Raw genomic sequence first — 19,705 nt, forward strand, 5'->3', positions numbered from 1 at the left:
AACACACTATCAAAGTGTTCGGAATGTACCTTTACATTTACTCTGGTCAACTATCCCACATGCACCACTTCTTTTTCCTTGAAGTCTGATGCACCACCTACCTCTCCCATAGGTGGAAGCCTTGTCGATGACTCAGCCAACTCCGACGCTTCCCTTGGTCCCAGCTTCATTATTTTCATCGCAACTTTTCCCTCAAAGTTCGAGGACAAACTCACATCTTCCTTGGGTGGAAGCCCTTCCAATGACTCACCAAGCTCAGACGTTGCCTTTCCTTTACCTCCGGCTTGCTTTGGACAGTTCTGCAACTCATGCGGACCAGGACAAGAAGTACTTTACTCTTTTATTTTTACTCCTCTTTGACCTCTCGGTTTTGGCTTTTCTCTTGCTCAAGGCAAGCTTCTTGGGCTCCTTGTCTGCTTCATCATTCCCTTCGATAATAGGCTTTTTCAGACACTTCCGTAACCTATGCAGATCATGACACAAGAAGCACTCCACTAGCTTCTTCTCATTTTTGGCCTCCTTGGCTTCGACACCATTTGCGCTCGAACTAAGTACCAATGCCTTAGCCACCGACTTCTCTTTAAGTGCAAATTTCTTCAGAAATTTCTTCAACATGTGTGGACCGATGCAGAGAAAGCATTTCAGCTTGTCTCTTTTCCTCTTGGGTTTCTTCTTCCCAACTCGTGGTTTTCCATTACCACTATTGTCGTTGTTGCCATTGTCATCAACAACATTTTCCTTGTGATTCATTTCACATAAGCCCCTTTCCTCGGACTTGAAAGACTCAAGCTTGTCTTTCCCTAGACCAAGCTTAACCATGGACTCAACTACCGTCATGGCTTCTGACAGCTTTTGGACACCACTTTGTTCCACCTCCTGTCTGACCCACAACTTCAATCTATTCTGAAAAGCAAACAATGCTTCTTTCTCGATCACATCTGAAACTTGGAGCATGAGTTCCTTGAACTCTCGAACATACTCCCCCACTGTGCCCCGTTGCGTTATCCCTTGTAACTTTGCCCGAACTTTTTCCTCGATAAATTCTGGGTAAAACTGTACCTTCAACTCGCATTGGAACTCTTGCCACGTCCCAATCTCACCTTGCATTTTATCTATGGTCATACCCCGCCATCATAAAAGCGTAATATCAGTAAGAAACATTGAAGTAGTGTTTACCTTAATCGCATCATCCATGATGCCTTTGGCAGGGAAGTAATTTTTCATCCTCCACAAGAAATTGTCCACATCGCATGCAGACGTTGTCCTCACAAACTCTTTCGGCTTCGGGACATCCTCGTTACTGAGTGCTGCACTTAACACACCTTTTTCCAGAGATGCTCGGCATAAGGCTAGCTTTCCCTCGAGCTCATCTATTCTTGTGCTCAAAGCCATCGTCGTGGCTATTGTTTCCTCCTTCAAAGCCTTTACCATGGCTTCGAGAGCATCGTTCCTCTCTGTCAACTTCCTTCTTTGGGAATCTAGCAACTCTTACACGCTATCCCTTTGAGAAGTGAGACACATGGTTACAAAGTCCCTGGACTGTTTCCTCAAGTCTTCAATGTTTTCCCCAAGTGCATTGTTCGACTCTTTTGCGTCATCCATGGACTCCTCAAGTTTACCCACGCGTTCCTCAACAGTTGGCAACATCTCCCTCAAAGACTTTCTCGCCCACCTTTGTTCAAACTCTTCTTTCGACATCCCAATAGTACCTTCGAACCAATAACTCGAATATCAACTTGGTTCAAACCAACAGCTCAGATACCACTTGGTTCAAACCTACAGCTCTGATACTACTTTTCACGGGGATAAACCTTTCGTCTCGTGATCCGTGCGGCCTTAGGTGATCCGTTCGTCCAAACTCGCCTAAGCCAGCCTTTACTCAAGTGAGGATTCCTTAAGAACTCCTCCAATGCACCAAATTGAGGAGCGAAAACGGTTTATACCAAAAGAAGAACAATAGAAAAAGCGCATGCAAAGTGTTTGAGTAACTGCTCTCAATTTTCTTATTCACAAAGAATAATGAAACAATGAATGGAGAGAATACAAATGAGGGGGAGGCTCTCTATTTATAGTTGAGCTCCCCAAAACCGACGATCAAGATACATTTACATCGACGGACGAGATTAACCATATCCCTTTATTTTAGGGATTTACAAGATATGCCATATCAAATCTAATCTAATCTTTACAAGATATCATTCTCTCAATCTTCTAAGATTAGTTACCAAATTAGCCTAAGTTGTCATGTCTTCATTATCGGGTCAACCAGGCTTCAATCTGACAAGCTTCTCCAACAGCTCTTTGAATCGGACTAGTTCTCTTGGGCTAAATGATCTTCATCTAAACAATAGACCTCCATTGGATGCATTTGGCACGATGGTCACAGGCCTTGAACTGCGGCCTGTGACACTAGCACCCAAAAAAATTATTCTTTTATGTGAAAAAGTGGTGTCGGCCACTTAAGTCCCCTAACCCAATTTTTTAAAAAATATTGGTATAAATGTATACCAGTATGCTACGATTTGAAAAAAAATACATGGGTGTCGGCCATCTAGTGTCCAGCATCCTAAAAAATAATTTTTTAACCCTTGACACAATTATTGTCAGAATTTTTTGTGGTGTCGGCCATTTAAGTCCCTAACCCAATTTTGCTGTTCATTTTAAGTCATTTGGGTGATTGTTTTTGAATCTGGGTCATTTTTATAATTGTTTATTTTTTTGAGTCATTTGGGTAAAATAAACCTTCATTATGTACCACGTCCATACTCGATTCTTTCCCTCACGGCATCTTGTGTAAAATTGCAAAACTTGATCTAAACCAACTAAACCAACCAAATCGACCCAATTTAGTTTTTTCAGATTGGTTTGAGTGATTTCAGTTGAAGGTCAGCTTGAATTCACAATTAAGTCGGTATACTTGGTTTAGCTTCGTTTTTGAATTTCAAAACCATTTAAATAAAATTAACCAACTTTATGTATTTAATAAATATATATTTAAATCCAAACCCAATATTATTATCACCCAAATTAAATAAAAATAAATAAAGCCTAGTTTTCCACCCAAATTAAATATTAATATAAACTATAAAGATGATGATATTATTAAAATTTTAATATTAATAAAAATTAAACAATAAAAAAAATCAAATGGTTCTAAGTTTTTAACCCTAAAACCTAAATTCCCAAAACCTACTGTAGATTGTAGTCGTGCACGTATTTCACATCTAACCTCTATCCCCCAGCCTCTCCTAAACTCTGTCTGTCACCCTGCCCCTTTACTTCTTGTGTTGTTTAGCTATATTGTTGGCCTGTAGTCGTGCTTTATTCTTCTACGTCATCTTACACCTCACCTTAAATCACCAGCTTCCACAATTGTTTCTCTCACTCAATGGTAACATTTTTCTCTCATACTCACTCTTTCTAGATATAACCATGGTATTTGCCTATTTTACTTGAGGTACATCATAAACGTTCTACTGCCTCTGTTATTTGTTTATTGTTTTAATCATGGAAGAGTTTGTTTCCTTTATGTTTTGAGTGTCAAAAGTTGTAAAACTCCAAAGATTGACAACCTGCATACAAAGAAAAATATAATGAATGAGAATTATTAGGCTTGGTAGCATCATTTTATTAAGTTTGGAAAAAAAATAACCAAATTAAACTCGGTTTGGTCGATTAACTGACCGAAAATGGTCAGCTAGTTTTTTCAGTTTCGTAAGAAAATAAGTTAGTTAAGTCAATTTTCAGTTTACTGCATTGAACTGACCAGTTGCACACACCTAGTTTTGTGTCATGTAACACCAAGCTATGGCCGCTCATTTTAATATGTATGCTACTAATCTTACCATTCGCTTTATGAATCTCCATATGGTTGAATCTATCTACTTCTGCAAGCTAATCTATAAAACCTTTAATATTCAAATTACCATAAAAATGAGGAAGATCTATCTTTATACGAAATTCATCATGTTGAGATCTTCATTTTCTTCATCCTGTAATCTTTGACATTGGCTTGTTGTCAATGTTGAAAAATTCAATTTGAAAACAGTGTTTATTAGGCACATTGAAAGTTTAAAATTTTCTTTAATTCGAGTGATGGTCACTAAACTAACTATAATTACGACAAAGACAAGCGCACCTATTGAACAATAGTATAGCTATGGTGAGTAGGGAATATCGTATCCACGAAGACTAAAAGTACTAGTAATTATCGCTTTTCTATTATTTAGCCGATAAATTGAAGTGATTGTTTTTAATCTAAATTTACTAATCTAATTTAACTACGAACGCAACAGAGAATAAAATGGGAAAATAATTGAAAACAACCAATTAGAAAGACAATACCCAGGAAAGAATCCACCTAGACTTTACATATGATTCTGAATCTGAATTAAACGATTTATTCACTTGTGTCTTGATCCGTAGAAATCCCTAAATTATGTTAATATCTCTTTCGAGAGTAAGAACAACTGACTATAGGTTGATTAATTGAAATCTCTTTCTAATTAAAACCCTATCTTCGCATTAACTCGATCTATGTATTCCCCTATTAGATTTGACTCTAATCTGGTAGATTTATGTCATCCTATTTCTAGGATTACATGCAACTCCACTCAATAATGCTAGATTTATTCTTAAACAGGGACTATTTCTCCACTGAAATAAGCACATTAAACATGAATTAATATCCCAAAAATATTAAAACACGAAATAAGCATACATAATTGAGAACAAGAATCAAGTATTTATCATGTAAATCAGAAATCAAATAATAAGATTCATCATAGGTTTCATCTTCCCTAAGTATCTAGGGAATTTAGTTCATAATCTAGAATGAAAACATCTCAAAGTTAGGATAACAACAAGACATAAAAAAACTTAATAAAACTTCGAAGAAAATTAAATGGAGATCTTCAATCTTGAAGGAGATCCACTTCTGATGGCGTTCTTCGAGTCTTTTCTCCGGTCTTCTCTGCGTGCCCCCTTAGGTATTCTTCTAATTGGTATTTATAGACTATAGAATTCTCAGAAAGCCTAAAAATTGGGTTTTTCAGTGTATTTGGGAAGCAGGGTGCGATATTGACACGGGCTGGCACATGGGCGTGTAGCCAGCCCGTGTGGAAATGCCGAGGCCGTATGGATCCTGAAAACAGCTCTATTTATCTGATTTTGGCTTGTTTTTCGTTCCTTTTGCTCCCAAATGCTCTCATAAGTATAAAGACATGAATTTAAAGGATTAGAAGCATCAAATTCACTAATTTACATAATTAATCATCCAGAAATGCATCAAGAATAGGATTAAAAATATGTTACTTTTATGGCTTATCATCGAGCCATTGTGATGTTTATAACAATAAATTTTTTTACCAAAATTATACTTACGTTTTATAGAATAGGTGGATTCAATTGTTCTCAACTTTTGACCATTCGATCTTCTCCACTAATCTCGATCTCGATTTGCTAGAGTGTGGACTCTATTCGCAAATCAATGAAAATAATATGTAAACTTTCAAGGGCCAAAAATCAAAAGACAAACTATATCAAAATATAGAATTTATTTTGGAAAAACTAACTCAACTATATTTTGACAAAATAATGATGCAAAAGTTATCTCTTGTTTTGACCTAGCCCTCAGTATCTATTTATAGAGAAAATAACAAAAGTCTCAATCGAACAAAGTATAACTGAATAATAATATTTTCCTATCCCACTAGTAGTGCTTTATAGGAGGCGGCAACAACTCCTTGTCCTGGGATTAGGTTTGCCACCCCTTGCTCCATACCGGACCAAGTTGAGCCTTGTTATGTACCAGGTCTAATTATATATGTTATCTAGTTTTTAAACCAACTCATATTATTTATCCAACCCAATAAATATTTTTACATGCCCAAAATAGTAATTATTCATTTAATTAATCAACTTAATTAAATTAATTTCTTAGTCTGATTCTAATCTCGTTAAAGTTATGACGACTTTATCATATTAGAATATATAATGAAATTAATTTAACTAAGTTGCTCTTATGAAACTGTGATGAATTGAATTAATTTATTTTTCACTTCAAACTCTAAATAATAATTCAAAGAAATCAATTTAATTACCAAGTCATCTCTTATTCATAGCGAGAAAACTTATTCACTATAGATATGGATAATATCTTAATATGAATCCAAGTTAAATAACATTATATGCAAAATATTAAGATTTGATAAATATATAAATTTAATAAAAATTTTAACTCCACAACAATTTCGAATTCAAATATCAGAATACAATATTATCTGGTAAAGTAAAGAAAATTAGGTTAATATATGGAATTACACTAGCTATTATTTCTTAATTTTGTATGTTATTTTTTTTTATCATAATCGTTTGTCTCTTTTAAGTATTAAAGAAGTTACGGACGGCAAGGGGATGTTTTTTCTTTTTTGTATTATGTGTGAATTTTTGTATTTATTTTATCTATCGTTTCTTAAACGTAATTTATTTATTTTTGTATTATGTTTTTTTAAAATGTGAAAATGTTGGGTCTAAGAAAGACACCCTTTCAGAGGTAGACCGTCTAGAGGGTTGAGAGTAGCCTTGCCCCCCAATTTTTTTGAAAAAAAAATCATTAGCCTTTAAATTTTTAAGTCCTTAAAATTTTTTAAAAATTCTCATTAAATCCTTTTATTTTAGAAATTTTTACTTAAACCCCTTAAATTTTAATACCAACATCCTCTCTTCCTTCTTTTTGTTCTTCTTTTAGGATTTCAAGTCTAGTAATATCATGTATGAAAATGAAAATATTGAGTTGGATATTTAAGTGTCCAAACCATTCTAGCCATTCATTCCACCGAATCGGTTTGGATATTTAACTTTTATAAATGGTGGAAGCTAATTTTAAGTTTGATATGGGTATTGGATATTAAATTCCTTGGGTTTGAATATTGATGAGTATAGTATTTAGTAATTAAACTATCTGTTGGTTTATTTGGGTGTTTTTATAGATATTGGTGTTAGTTATTTATGAAATTTGGGCTATTTTATCAAAATAATCTAAATTTTTTTTATATTTATAAAAATAACATAAGTTTAAAAACAATCACCAAAATAACCTGAAATGAACAGTAAAATGAGGTTGTGGCCTGTCAATGGCCAGCACCACCTGGTATTTTGGACCCATGATTGCCTGATAATTGTGTCAGACTTTTTGGCCTATTAATAGCAGGAACCAGTGTATTTTTTTAAATCGTATTATACTGGTATACTGGGAAAAAAAGAAAATAAAATTGACAGACCGGCACCACCTTTATATAAAAAAAACAAATTTACATTTTGGGTTGTCATTGGCCAGCACCAGTATATGAAAAAATAAAAAAAATTGTGGTGACCTGCCAATGGCCGGCACCACCTTTATGTAATTTTTTTTTACATTTTGGGCTGTTCAAATTTTTTTTTTTACATTTTGGCTTGCCAATTGCCAGCACCACCAAAAAAATATTTTTTTTAAAAAAAATTTCGTATACTGATGTCGGCCAATGACAGCCCAAAATATAAATTTTTTTACATAAAGGTGGTGCCGGCCATTGGCAGGCCACCACCAATTTTTTTTTAATTTTTTCGTATACTAGTGTCGACCAATTAAAGCCCAAAATGTAAAACAAAAAAAAATTACAAAAAGGTGGTGTCGGCCATTGGTAGGCCACTACCAAAATTTTTTTTTAAATTTTTTCGTATATTGGTGCCAGTCATTGACAGCCCAAAATGTAATTTTTTTTTTACATAAAGGTGATGTCGGCTATTGCCAGGCCACTACCAAATTTTTTTTTAATTTTTTCGTATATTGGTGCCAGCTATTGACAGCCCAAAATGTAAAAAGAAAAAAAATTTACATAAAGGTAGTGCTGGCCATTGGCAGGCCACCACCAAAAAAAGAAATGTTTTTAACATTTTTTCGTATATTGGTGCCGGCCAATTACAGCCCAAAATATAAATTTTTTAACATAAAGGTGGTGCCGGTCATTGGCAGGCCACCACCAAAAAAATATTTTATTTTTTTCCTATATTGGTACCGGTTGATAACAACCCAAAATGTATTTTTTTTTTACATAAAAGTGGTGTCGACTATTGCCAAGCCACCACAAAAAGAAATTTTTAAAATTTTTCGTATATTAGTGCCTCTCATTAATAGCCCAAAATATAAAAAAAATTACATAAAGGTGGTGTCGGCAATTGATAGGCTACAAAAAAAACAATTTCATATTTTTTTGTAAACTAGTGCCGGCAAATGACAACCTAAAATGTAAAAAAAAATTACATAAAGGTGGTGCCGGCCATTGGCAAGCCACCATTAAAAAAAATTAAATTTTTTCGTATACTGGTGCCGGCCAATGACAGCCCAAAATGTAAAAAAAATAATTTTTTTTACATAAAGGTGGTGCCGGCTATTGGTAGGCTACCACCAAAAAAAATTCAAATTTTTCCGTATACTGGTGTAGGTCAATGATAGCCCAAAATGTAAAAAAAAAATATTTTTTTTATATAAAGGTGGTGCTTGCCATTGGCAGGCTACCACAAAAAAAAGTTTTTTTTTAAAAAATTTTTGTAAATTGGTACCGGGAAATGACAGCCCAAAATGTAAAAAAAAATTACATAAAGGTGATGCCGGCCATTGGAAGGCCAAAATTAAAAAAAATTTAAATTTTTTCGTATACTGGTGCCGGCCAATAACAGCCCAAAATGTAAAAAAAAATATTTTTTTACATAAAGATGGTGTCAGGCATTGGTAGGCTACCACCAAAAAAAATTTTAAATTTTTTCGTATACTAGTGTCAGCCAATGACATCCAAAAATGTAAAAAAAAAATTACATAAAAGATGGTGCTTGCCATTGGCAAGCTAACACAAAAAAAAATTTACATAAAGGTGATGCCGGCCATTGCTAGGCTACCACAAAAAAAAATTCAGATTTTTTCGTATACTGGTGTCAGCCAATGACAACCCAAAATGTAAAAAAAATATTTTTTTACATAAAGGTGGTGCCAACCATTGGCAGGCCATCATTAAAAAAATTAAATTTTTTCGTATATTAGTGCCAGCCATTAACAGCCCAAAATATAAAAAAAATTTATATAAAGTTGGTGCCGGCTATTGGCAGGCTACAAAAAAAAAACAATTTTATATTTTTTTGTATACTGGTGCCGGATAATGACAGCCTAAAATGTGAAAAAAAAATTTACATAAAGTTGGTGTCAGCCATTACTAGGCCCCAAAAAAAATTTTAATTTTTTTGTATACTGATGCTGGCCAATGTTAGCCAAAAATGTAATTTTTTTTTACATAAAGGTAGTGCCGGCCATTGGTAGGCTACCTCGAATTTTTTTTTAATCTTTTGTATACTAACGTTGGCAAATGACAGTTCAAAATGTAAAATATATATAAAGGTGGTGGCAACCATTGGCAGTCCATCATTAAAAAAAAATTTAAATATATTTATTATGTATTAATTGGTATATTTTTATTAAGGTAAACTACATTCACGATCACTTTAAAATAAGATTTGTCTTATTTTAGTTATTTTAATTTTTTTTCAATTTAATCACTTAATTAAAATAATTGTCAAACTACTTAGTATGCTAAAAATTATATTAATTCACTAATACATTACTAATGTGACAAATTAACCAATTAAATTTAAAGATATCTCTATAATTAATTCAAAAACTTTTTTTTTTTACCTCATAAAAGGATAAACCAAAACCCACTCCCTGTTCAAGACCATCTCAAAGTAACTTGTCCTTCACTATTTTCTCAGCATTCTTTGTACTCAACGATGAAAATAAGACGTTTAGTGTCTTCATAGTTAGTATTCAACAAAAAATTAATATGGAAAATTGAAAACAAAAAAATGAAAAGAACAAAGAAAAATCAATGTTACTAAAATATAACGACTTTGAACACTTTCTTTAAAAGGTTTTTGTATGTCTCCAAGGTATAACAAAATCCTGAAAACTCAATAGTCAAAATGACCATCTTCTAATGAAATACCTTTTCAAGAAGATATCCTTTCATATGGACGTATCTTTTAATAAAATACATTTTCATATAACTGTGTTGTTTTACAAAATAACTTTACATAAAGTTATGTCTGTACAACTTTATGTATAAAAGTTACGCTTTTACAACACAACTATTAATTAATAATTATAATTTATTAGACTTTTTTGAATAATAAAATATTATTACCTATCATGTCTAATAATAATAATAAATCAACCTTTATTTTTTCAAACTACTTTTTTCTAACAGATTTGATGAAAGTATCGGTAAAAAAATTAACGTGGATGATGTGGAATATTTTTAATGATATGTACTTTATTACTTAAGTAACTCAATAAGATAATTACATGTGAAAAATAATAAAATAAATAAATCATACATGAAATTAAAAAAAATAGCTCTTAATTTAAAGAAAATAAAAGTAATTATCTAAACAAAAGGTTCAAAATGAATGCATGTGTTTGTTTACTGAAAGATTTCAAAAAGATAATTAATAAATTAAACCGAAAATATTGAATATGTGCATTCATTTTGAAACTTTTTCAGATAATTACATATATTTTCTTTAAATTAAAAGTTATTTTTTTAACTTCATGAATTATTTATTTTATTATTTTTCACACTAAATTATTTTATTGAATTATCTAAGTAATAAATTACATCTCATTAAAAATATTCTACGTATGAAATTTCACATCATCCTGTTAACTTTTTTAACGGTACTTTCATTAAATCTGTTAAAAAAATAAATTGAAAATAAAATAAAAGTTGATGGCAAAAAAAACTCAAAAATACAATTAGGATCATTTTGATAAAATATGTAAATGTTAGTGATCAAATTTGTCATTAATCCTAATAATAATTAAAAGTTAAGACGAAGAGTAAACATTTATTACAGCTGCTGGCCCCACTGCATGCTCTGTGTTTTTCTTTATAAAAATAAACTCAATTTGAAAGAGATCAGTCCAATATCAATTAAGTTACTCTAGATTTTGCCATTCATACTTATACTTGTAACTAGAGGAGATCATGGGTCGGGCCGGGCCGGACTGGGTTTAGAAAAATTTTTGATCCGACCAGGCTCGGCTCGGCCCAAAATATGGATCTGAAATTTTGTTCAGACCCGGTCTGGGAAAAATCTTAAACTCGAGCCCGGCCCGGCCCGACCCGTTTTTTTCCTGCCATTTGTATTCTTCAATTTTTCTGCCAGAAAAAGTGTTGTTGCAAGAACTGGAAATTTTAACCGAATAAACTTGAGAGGTGATTTAACATAATTAAAACATAACATTAATGAGTAACATGAAGACAGAACATGAGCGGGTGAAATTGAGTGAATATTTTCAAACTGAATATATTGTGCTTTAGGGTAGCATTTTTGGCCTACAGATTGGTGCATCAGACAAAAAAATATAAAATGCCTCCAACTTAGACATCAAAAATAGATGCCAACCGGAGTATTTTCCAACTTTTTCACTATCTCAAAAGCCATTAGAAAAAAAATTTGTTTAATGCAGTTCAGAATCAAAAGGAAGAATACAAGGTCACCCTTGGTTTATTTCAAAACATTAGGGAGTATTTTTGTACAACTCCTTTTACCCAGGAAAATTAAGTGATTGTAAAGCAAAGGATTTAAAAGAATCGATGATTATTAACATGGCAACTACAGCTAAAACATTACATATGGGAGGGAAAATCCACTAAATTAAGGGAGAACAAGCCAAACATGCTATTACAAAAATTAAGGGTAGGAAATCAAAATATAATGTAGATGAAAACATAGATCGAGGAAAGAAGCATGCGGTAAACAAATGAAACGTCTTAAGGCATGCAGATGATAGTTGTAGAGAACATACCATGTTGTCATCAATCTTAAACCACTTGTTTTGAGCATTTAACATAGCATAAGTAGTGACCCGAAAATGCTGCATTCATGATATCCAAATGGACCACTACTCCATAGAGCCTGTATATGGGTGATTTATCACTTGTCCCACTCATATATGGTGCCAAGTTCAAAATCTCAGGGAACCGAATTGCTTTGTTAAGCTTTCCAAATTTACCAAACTGCAACATAATACACATTTAAACTGTAAGAATCTGCAAAGAACAAAGAGTTGTACCTGAAATCTCTTCAATGCAATTGTAAGAATATTTGGAGCCTCTAATATTGTCAACTTCCTTTTGGCCTTCTCATAAGATTTGCATCTGAACAAAACAAAGACAAAGTGAACAAACCTCAAAAATTGATGTCTTCTAGAAGTAGAGAATTTAGTTCAGGACCTGCAACCAAACAGACTGCATGTAGTGGCACAGTACCATCACCAATGTCAACAAACACAAAAACTCAACGAAAAGGTATGTTCAATAAAATCAATCAGAGTAATTCTACGCCATTTATCAATCTTCGAGGAAAGACAAACTTTTTTCACATGCAATTTTAATTCCATTACAGAAGTTCTGTTAAATTTGTTTATTTTTCAGTATACAGGTCAAACTTTTTTTTTCTGCCATTTGTATTCTTCAATTCTTCAATTTTGTAGTCTTTCAAAAAATCAAAGGACCATAACCTATAAACCTTGAAACAAATCTGTAAACCCATTTGTATTCACATCATTGGCTAAGGCTTATATTTACAGTAAAGATCAGAGAAAGAAAAAATAAAGAAAACTAACTAAATGTCTAATGAGAATTTAACCGAATAAACAAGGGTTAACACTGTTAATATACCTTTGAATTTTGAAATAAAGAAAACTAACCTCTGATTCTGGAAATGGGTGGAGCCGTGGAGGACCGGAGGTGGATTGGTGCCGGAGGTGAAGGTTGAGAAAAAAAGGGAGGAGGGCAGTCGGGCAAGGGGTTAGGGATTTGTGGAAGAAGGGAAACGGGAAATGGGGGAAATGGGTGGAGCCGTGGAGGACCGGAGGTGGATCGGTGCCAGACTAGAGGTGGATCGGTGCCGGAGGTGAAGATTGAGAAAAAAATGGAGGAGGGCAGTCGGGCACTAGGGATTTCTGGAAGAGGGGAAATGGGGAAGAAAAAATTTTGCCCGAGGCCCGGCCCGTTTTCTAAACGGGCCTCGTTTTTGCCCAATCTCATATTTCGGGCCTATATTTTTACTCGAACCCTCCCATATTTCAGGCTGGTTGTCGGGCCGGGCCGCCCAGCCCACGAGCACCTCTACTTGTAACTAAACATTTTATTAAGAAATAGATTTTATTTTATCTCCTTTATTTTAAAAAAACTAGTAAATTAGTTATTGTATATTAGATTAAATAATAAATTGGTTATTTCTAATAAAAAATATTTATTTTTATTATTAAATACTGTTATGACTGATAAAATAATCAGACAGTTACATGTGATGCGCCATGTGTACATCATTATGGCATACAATGACCATTTTTAATGGTGAAAATAGATAAAATTTTAAACAGAAAGAATAGTTTTTTCTTTGATCTAATTACAAAGACTAATTTATTTATTTTTTGAATAGGGAGATAAAAATGCAATTTAACTACTAATGCAAGGGATTTCATGGTACTTTTACCGTTGTTTATATAATTTTTTTGAAACGGAAATTTAATTAGGTTAAAAGATTATTTAAGCACAACTGAATTTTAAAATCTTATTCGAATATAGGAAAAACAGAATTTTTAAAAAAAAAATTTAATATATCAAAAATTATAAAATATAAAATACTTCAAATACGATTATCACATGAAAAAATGTACGAATAGAACACAAATTAATTGATCTAATGTTAGCTTAAGTAGGTAAAAAATGTATATCTTATTTATTTTAATTTAAAAAAAAGATATTTAATAGAATTAATTAAGTTGATATTTGTGAAAAATAGTTTATATATATTCTAAATTTTTGTAAAACAAATACTTAATTAATACACTATTTTGATATTAATTAATGGTGTAATATTCGTATAATAATTACAAATATATGTTTAAAATCATGAATAATATAAATCCTAATCCTCAAGCCCAAAATATATATATGTTGTTAAATAAGGGGGCGGGGAAGAGTCCAAGAATTAGCGAAAGCCCGAAATGTTAGCAAAAAGAAAACACAAAGCCCAAAGAAAAAGAAAATCAAATGGCCCATGCAGGTTTCGAACCTGCGACCTTCGCGTTATTAGCACGACGCTCTAACCAACTGAGCTAATAGGCCTGTTGATGATCAACATGTAGTAATTAATATATTTAGCAGTTACAAAACCGTCAAGCAATTTGGATCGGAAATTGTGTATGGACATGGTGTATTTAAATAATGTTTGGATATACATTAATCCAAAGGCTTTATTTAGTAAAGAGAAGTAAATTTTATAGCTTAAATTATTCACATTTGCTTAAAAAGTAGGTTAGAGAAATACATCTTAAAAACAATATTGGTATTACCTTTTTAGAAAAGTATCCCTATTCTCTATTCTCTTATTCTCCTATTTATATTTATATATTTTTAAATTTTATAAATAATAGTTTTTAACATTTATTTTTTTGAATTATAATTTTTTATATTTTTAAGCAATATATTATATATAATATTTTTAAAAAGGTGATGCGGCGCCACATGGATGATAAACAGTTGGTCAATGATAGTCAACATGGGTCAATAGGTCAACATTGGTCAATGGTTGGCCAAAGATGACCAACCATAGACAACATCCAGTCAATGGAGAGCCAATGTTTTTATTTTAAATAAATTGAATTGTCACATTATGCATTTTAATTGATTGGATGTGTTAACATGATACATTTTGATAAGCAGATAACTGATTTTTTTTTAACACTGTTGTAAGAAAAAAAAAAAGCTGAACCGAAAAAGAAAAATAATAGCTTAACTAGTAATCTGGAAAAAAGGGTTAAATACCAAAATAAAAAAGCAAATAGGGCAAAATTTAGCATTAGGGGTGTGCATAATTCGGATAAAACCGAAAAAATTCGGTTAACCGATCGAATTCGGTTAATCGATCGGTTAACCGAATTTTTTCGGTTTTATCCGAATTATGCACACCCCTAATGCTAAATTTTGCCCTATGTTTGCTTTTTTATTTTGGTATTTAACCGGTTAACCGAGTTTTTTCGGTCGGGGGTCGATTAATTTTTTTATGATTTTTCGGTTAACGGTTAATTCGGTCGAAACCGGTCGGTTAACCGAAAATTTTCGATTAACCGAAAAAATTAATAAATAAAATTATCCAACCAAGCCCAAACTCAATTACCCAACCCAATCACCCAACCCAATAATACTAAAACTAAAGTTTACCCAATTACCCAATCTAATAAAACTAAAACTAAAAGACAACCCAATTTACTAAAGTCTAAAACTCAATTTACTTTAATAATTTATAAATTTTTTAAATTTTAAAAATAAAAAATAAAAAAATTCGGATAATTCGGGTATTTTTTGGTAATTCGAGTAATTCGGGTAATTTTTAATCAAAAATAAAAAATACATAATTTTCGGTTAATTCGGTTAACCGACCTTATTAACCGAAAAAATTTCTGTTCGGTTAATTTTTTTTAAAAAAAATCGGTTCGGTTAACGGTTAAAATTTTTGGAAGGTTAATTAATTCGATTATAGTAATTTTAAATTCGGGTCGGTTAACCGAATGAAAACCCCTATTTAGCATTACCTCATTTAATGCCTTAAATTCAGTAATCAAGTTGAATTTTCTTTTTGAGAAGATTCAAGTCTATTTTTCGCCGCAAGTTTTCCATCCAAAGAAACTGACTACCTCAGGCTCTCTCATTATCCATATTCACATAAAGGGTTGAAGCAAAAGAAAATATTCTTTTTCTTCCTTTTTGAGTTGTTAAAAAGAATATGGGGAGTATTCCAGATTATGTTTTGAGGTGGAGTGGGCAAAGAATGCCGGTTGTGGGATTTGGCACCGCATCGGAGATAGTTGAAGGATCAGATTTTTTTACTGTCACAAAACAAGCTGTTCTTCAAGCAATCAAACTGGGTTATAGGCACTTCGATACAGCTTCTCTGTATGGGTCAGAGCAGCCTTTGGGTGAAGCAATCGTTGAAGCACTCTCGCTTGGCTTAATCAAATCTCGAAACGAGCTCTTCATCACTTCCAAGCTGTGGTGCACCCAAGCTTATGGAGATCTTGTTCTTCCTGCTCTCAAGACAAGCTTACAGTAAAATCAAATATTTGTTTCCCCTTTTTTGTTTTTTCTATCTTTTGTTGAGCTGAAGACAGGGAATGGTTGTTGAAGTGCAGGAATCTGAAGTTGGACTATCTAGATCTTTATCTCATTCATTGGCCTATATGCTTAAAACAAAGGAAGGAAGGGGTGTCAGGGGGTAAGGAATATGATCTATTCCCTATGGATTTCAGTTCCGTATGGGCCGCCATGGAAGATTGCCAGAGGCTTGGGCTCACCAAATCTATCGGTCTTAGCAATTTTACATGCAAAAAGGTGGCCGATGTTTTGTCAATCGCAAAGATCCCTCCGGTTGTTAATCAAGTAACTCGCTCTTTCTCTCTCTGACACACAGTTAGCCTTCAATTTTGTTTGAGTTTTGAAGTATTTGTGAGGCCGAAAGTGAAGCTATTTCAATGTTTTGAAGGTGGAATTGAACCCTCTGTGGCAACAAAAGAAGCTGAAAGACTTCTGCCATGGAAATGGGATCCTTTTGCAAGCTTACTCTCCATTGGGAGCCGTAGGAACCAAGTGGGGCAGCAATAGAGTTATGGAGTGTGAGGTGCTCAAGGAAATCGCCAAAGTAAAAGGGAAGACCGTGGCTCAGGTGCGTTTTTCATCCAGAAAACAGAAGCAAAATTAGCTTCGTCTTTTTTGTTTTAGGAAATTTAGATGAAAGTTGAGTACTAAAATACTAAACCAAAAACCAGGTATGTCTAAGATGGGCGTATGAGGAAGGGGTGATTCTAATAGTGAAGAGTTTCAACGCAGAGAGAATGAAGCAAAACCTTGAGATAATGGATTGGTCATTGAGTGAGGACGAGCTGAAAATGATCCAACACATCCCACAAAGCCGAGGCATCCAGGCAGAAGCTTTCGTCTCCGAAAGCGGTCCTTTCAAGACACTGGAGGAACTTTGGGATGGAGAAATTTGATTTGGTATACAATATTTCCACACAATTGTCTCCTGTCTTCCATTTCCCTGTTAGTTTTACTTTCACCTTCCACTTTCTTTACTCTGATTACTCGGAGTTCTCTTATCTTTTATGAAATCCCAATAGGACCGATCCATATATTTATACAACAGAGGAGTTAATGAATCAGTAAAGAAATCAACTAACAATCAACCTAACAGAATCTTGATTAACACACTAACTGAAGATTTAACAGATTACAAACTCACTTAACTAACCTTAACTGCTAACTAACTAACTACTAATTGAACGACTCAACTTGAACCTTGAAGCTGCAGCACCATACTTCAGTTAGCTGCCTTCATACCTGGCAGTTTTGATGTTGAACATGTTGTTGTTGCTCATATTTGCTAGCAACACCAAGACTAAATTTGAATTTATTGAAAAACGGTGCAGAGGCTTGGTAAGGACATTTGCAATCTGTTCTTGTGCTGGAACATGACCACCCCGCTGTCACTTTCTCTCGAACAAAAAAGGTTTTTTTTATTTAAATAACTCAAATAATTTAATTAAGTACCAAAATGACCCACCTTTTTAATTAAACACCAAAATGACCTAAAATTTACAGTAAAAGTTGGAGCCAAATTATATGGCACCACCAACTTGCTACGTCAGCAGGGAGCATTAAAAAATTAATTTTTTGGTGGAGCTATGTAAAATGGCGTCACCTGTATAAATACTATGAAAATACTGCAAGTTTTGGAAAAGTGGAGGACTTCAAAATAATTTTTCATTTTCTGGTGGAGCCAACTTAAATGGCCCCACGATACACCCTTCTTTTATTTTTATTTTTTAACTTTTTTATTAACTTTTGTCTTTTTCTTTAATTTTTTTTCTTTTTTTAAGTTTTATATTTTTTCTTATTTTATTTTATTTATTTATTGTTATTAATTTTAAAAAATCTGAAATATATATTTGAAATGTTTTATAATATATATTTTTTAAAATTTTAAATATTATTTTTAAATTATTTTTAAAATTTTTAATATTATTTTTTAAAATATTAAATATATATTTTTAATAATATAAAATATTTAAATATTTTAAAGATATGACCTTTCAAATTTATTATTAGTTTTTTAATATTTTAAATATTATTTAATTTGTTTTATAATATTTTAAATTTCGATTTTTAAATTATTTTTAAAGATATTTGGCTTTTTAATAAAAATAACCTAAAAAATTTAATTATTTATCAAAATTGCCCATTTTTTTAATTTGGCTCTACCAACTTTCACTGTAGATTTCAGGTCACTTTCGTGTTTAATTAAAAAATAAGTTATTTTGATAATGAATTAAATTTTTTGTGTTATTTTTATAAAAAAAAGCCACGATATTCAAACCATTTTTTAAATTCTATTTAAAAGTTAAAAAATAATATTTTATTTAAAAAAGTGAAATTTGAATTAATTAAAAATAAGAAATATTTGTTAAAAAAAGATTTATTTGTTAAAAAATAAATTTATTTAAAAATATATATTAAAAGTAAAAATTTAAATTAAAAGTTAAAAATATATATTATAAGATCACATCATGTCAGTAATGTGACTAGACATGAGATTAAACATTAAATAAAAAAAAATCAATCTTAAATAAGGGAGGTTTGGTCCCCCCTTTAGAAGAAAGAAAAAAGAGAGAAAAAAAAGTTAAAGTTAGTTAATTTTTTTTATATATTTTATAGTTATTGTAATATAATAATTATTTATATTGTATTTATGTGTTTTTTTATATCATGCAGATATCAAAATGTCATCTGGAGATATAGATCACACTTTATTGAAGATCGACGAAATAGTAAAATTAATTATGAATTAAATAAAAAATCGTTTTAGTTTCTCTTTTTTTCTTGTTAAGCACTACTTTACTCAACGTGTTTTGATTCATGAATGTGATATCTATTTAGTTATTATTATTCCTTTTTAACTATTTTCTTGCATGAAATTAATATGTATGTGTTGGTTATAATTTTTTAATTTTAGGACACATTTATAAATTTATATATTAATTTTTTTAATTTTAGTACACATTCATAAATTTATGTACTTAATATATATTTTTAATAGATAAACACAAAAAAGATTTTCTTAATAGATTTAAAATGTTTAAAAACTTAAAGAAATTAAATATATTAAAAAATGTTATGTATAGCCAATTTTAAAATTTTAATATATTTAATATATTTTTAAAAAAAATTAAATATATTAAAAAATTTTAAGTATAACCAAAATTAAAATTATAATATATTCAATATATTTTTTAAAAATATATTTTAAAATGTTAATATATTTAATAAATTTTTTAATAGGAAAAGAGAAAATTAATTTTTTAATATATTTAAAATTTTAAAAAACGTAAACAAAATTAAATATATTAATTTTTTAAATATGTTAAAAGAAAATGTTGAGTATAACCAATTTAAAATTTTTAATAACTGAATATATTTAAATATATTAAAATTTTGAACATATTAAAAAAATTAAGTCTATATATTATATGTAAGATAAAAGTTCTCGTATGTAAGAT

The 19,705-nt window shown here is 31.4% G+C and overlaps 1 protein-coding gene, 1 long non-coding RNA gene and 1 other non-coding gene across 3 annotated transcripts; 1 reads left to right on the plus strand and 2 right to left on the minus strand.

The window, feature by feature from the left end:
- Positions 1-11,271: 11,271 nt before the first annotated feature.
- On the minus strand, positions 11,272-13,232 carry LOC107909616 (uncharacterized). Its single transcript, XR_001687298.2, has 3 exons — positions 12,797-13,232; positions 12,161-12,245; positions 11,272-12,059 (listed from the first exon to the last, which is right to left on the minus strand). It is a non-coding gene; the product is annotated as an uncharacterized lncRNA (long non-coding RNA).
- Positions 13,233-14,148: 916 nt separating this feature from the next.
- Positions 14,149-14,222, minus strand: TRNAI-AAU (transfer RNA isoleucine (anticodon AAU)). The gene has a single exon. It is a non-coding gene; the product is annotated as a tRNA-Ile (tRNA).
- A 1,458-nt stretch (positions 14,223-15,680) lies between these two features.
- LOC107909615 (non-functional NADPH-dependent codeinone reductase 2) lies at positions 15,681-17,292 on the plus strand. The gene is made up of 4 exons (XM_016837213.2): positions 15,681-16,202; positions 16,286-16,532; positions 16,636-16,815; positions 16,919-17,292. Exons 1-4 carry the CDS (start codon positions 15,880-15,882, stop codon positions 17,141-17,143), a joined length of 975 nt encoding a protein of 324 aa, XP_016692702.1. The 5' UTR covers positions 15,681-15,879; the 3' UTR covers positions 17,144-17,292.
- The last annotated feature ends 2,413 nt before the right edge of the window (positions 17,293-19,705 follow it).

The sequence above is a fragment of the Gossypium hirsutum genome, chromosome D02 (assembly GCF_007990345.1).
Source record: "Gossypium hirsutum isolate 1008001.06 chromosome D02, Gossypium_hirsutum_v2.1, whole genome shotgun sequence".
Classification (NCBI taxonomy): domain Eukaryota; kingdom Viridiplantae; phylum Streptophyta; class Magnoliopsida; order Malvales; family Malvaceae; genus Gossypium; species Gossypium hirsutum.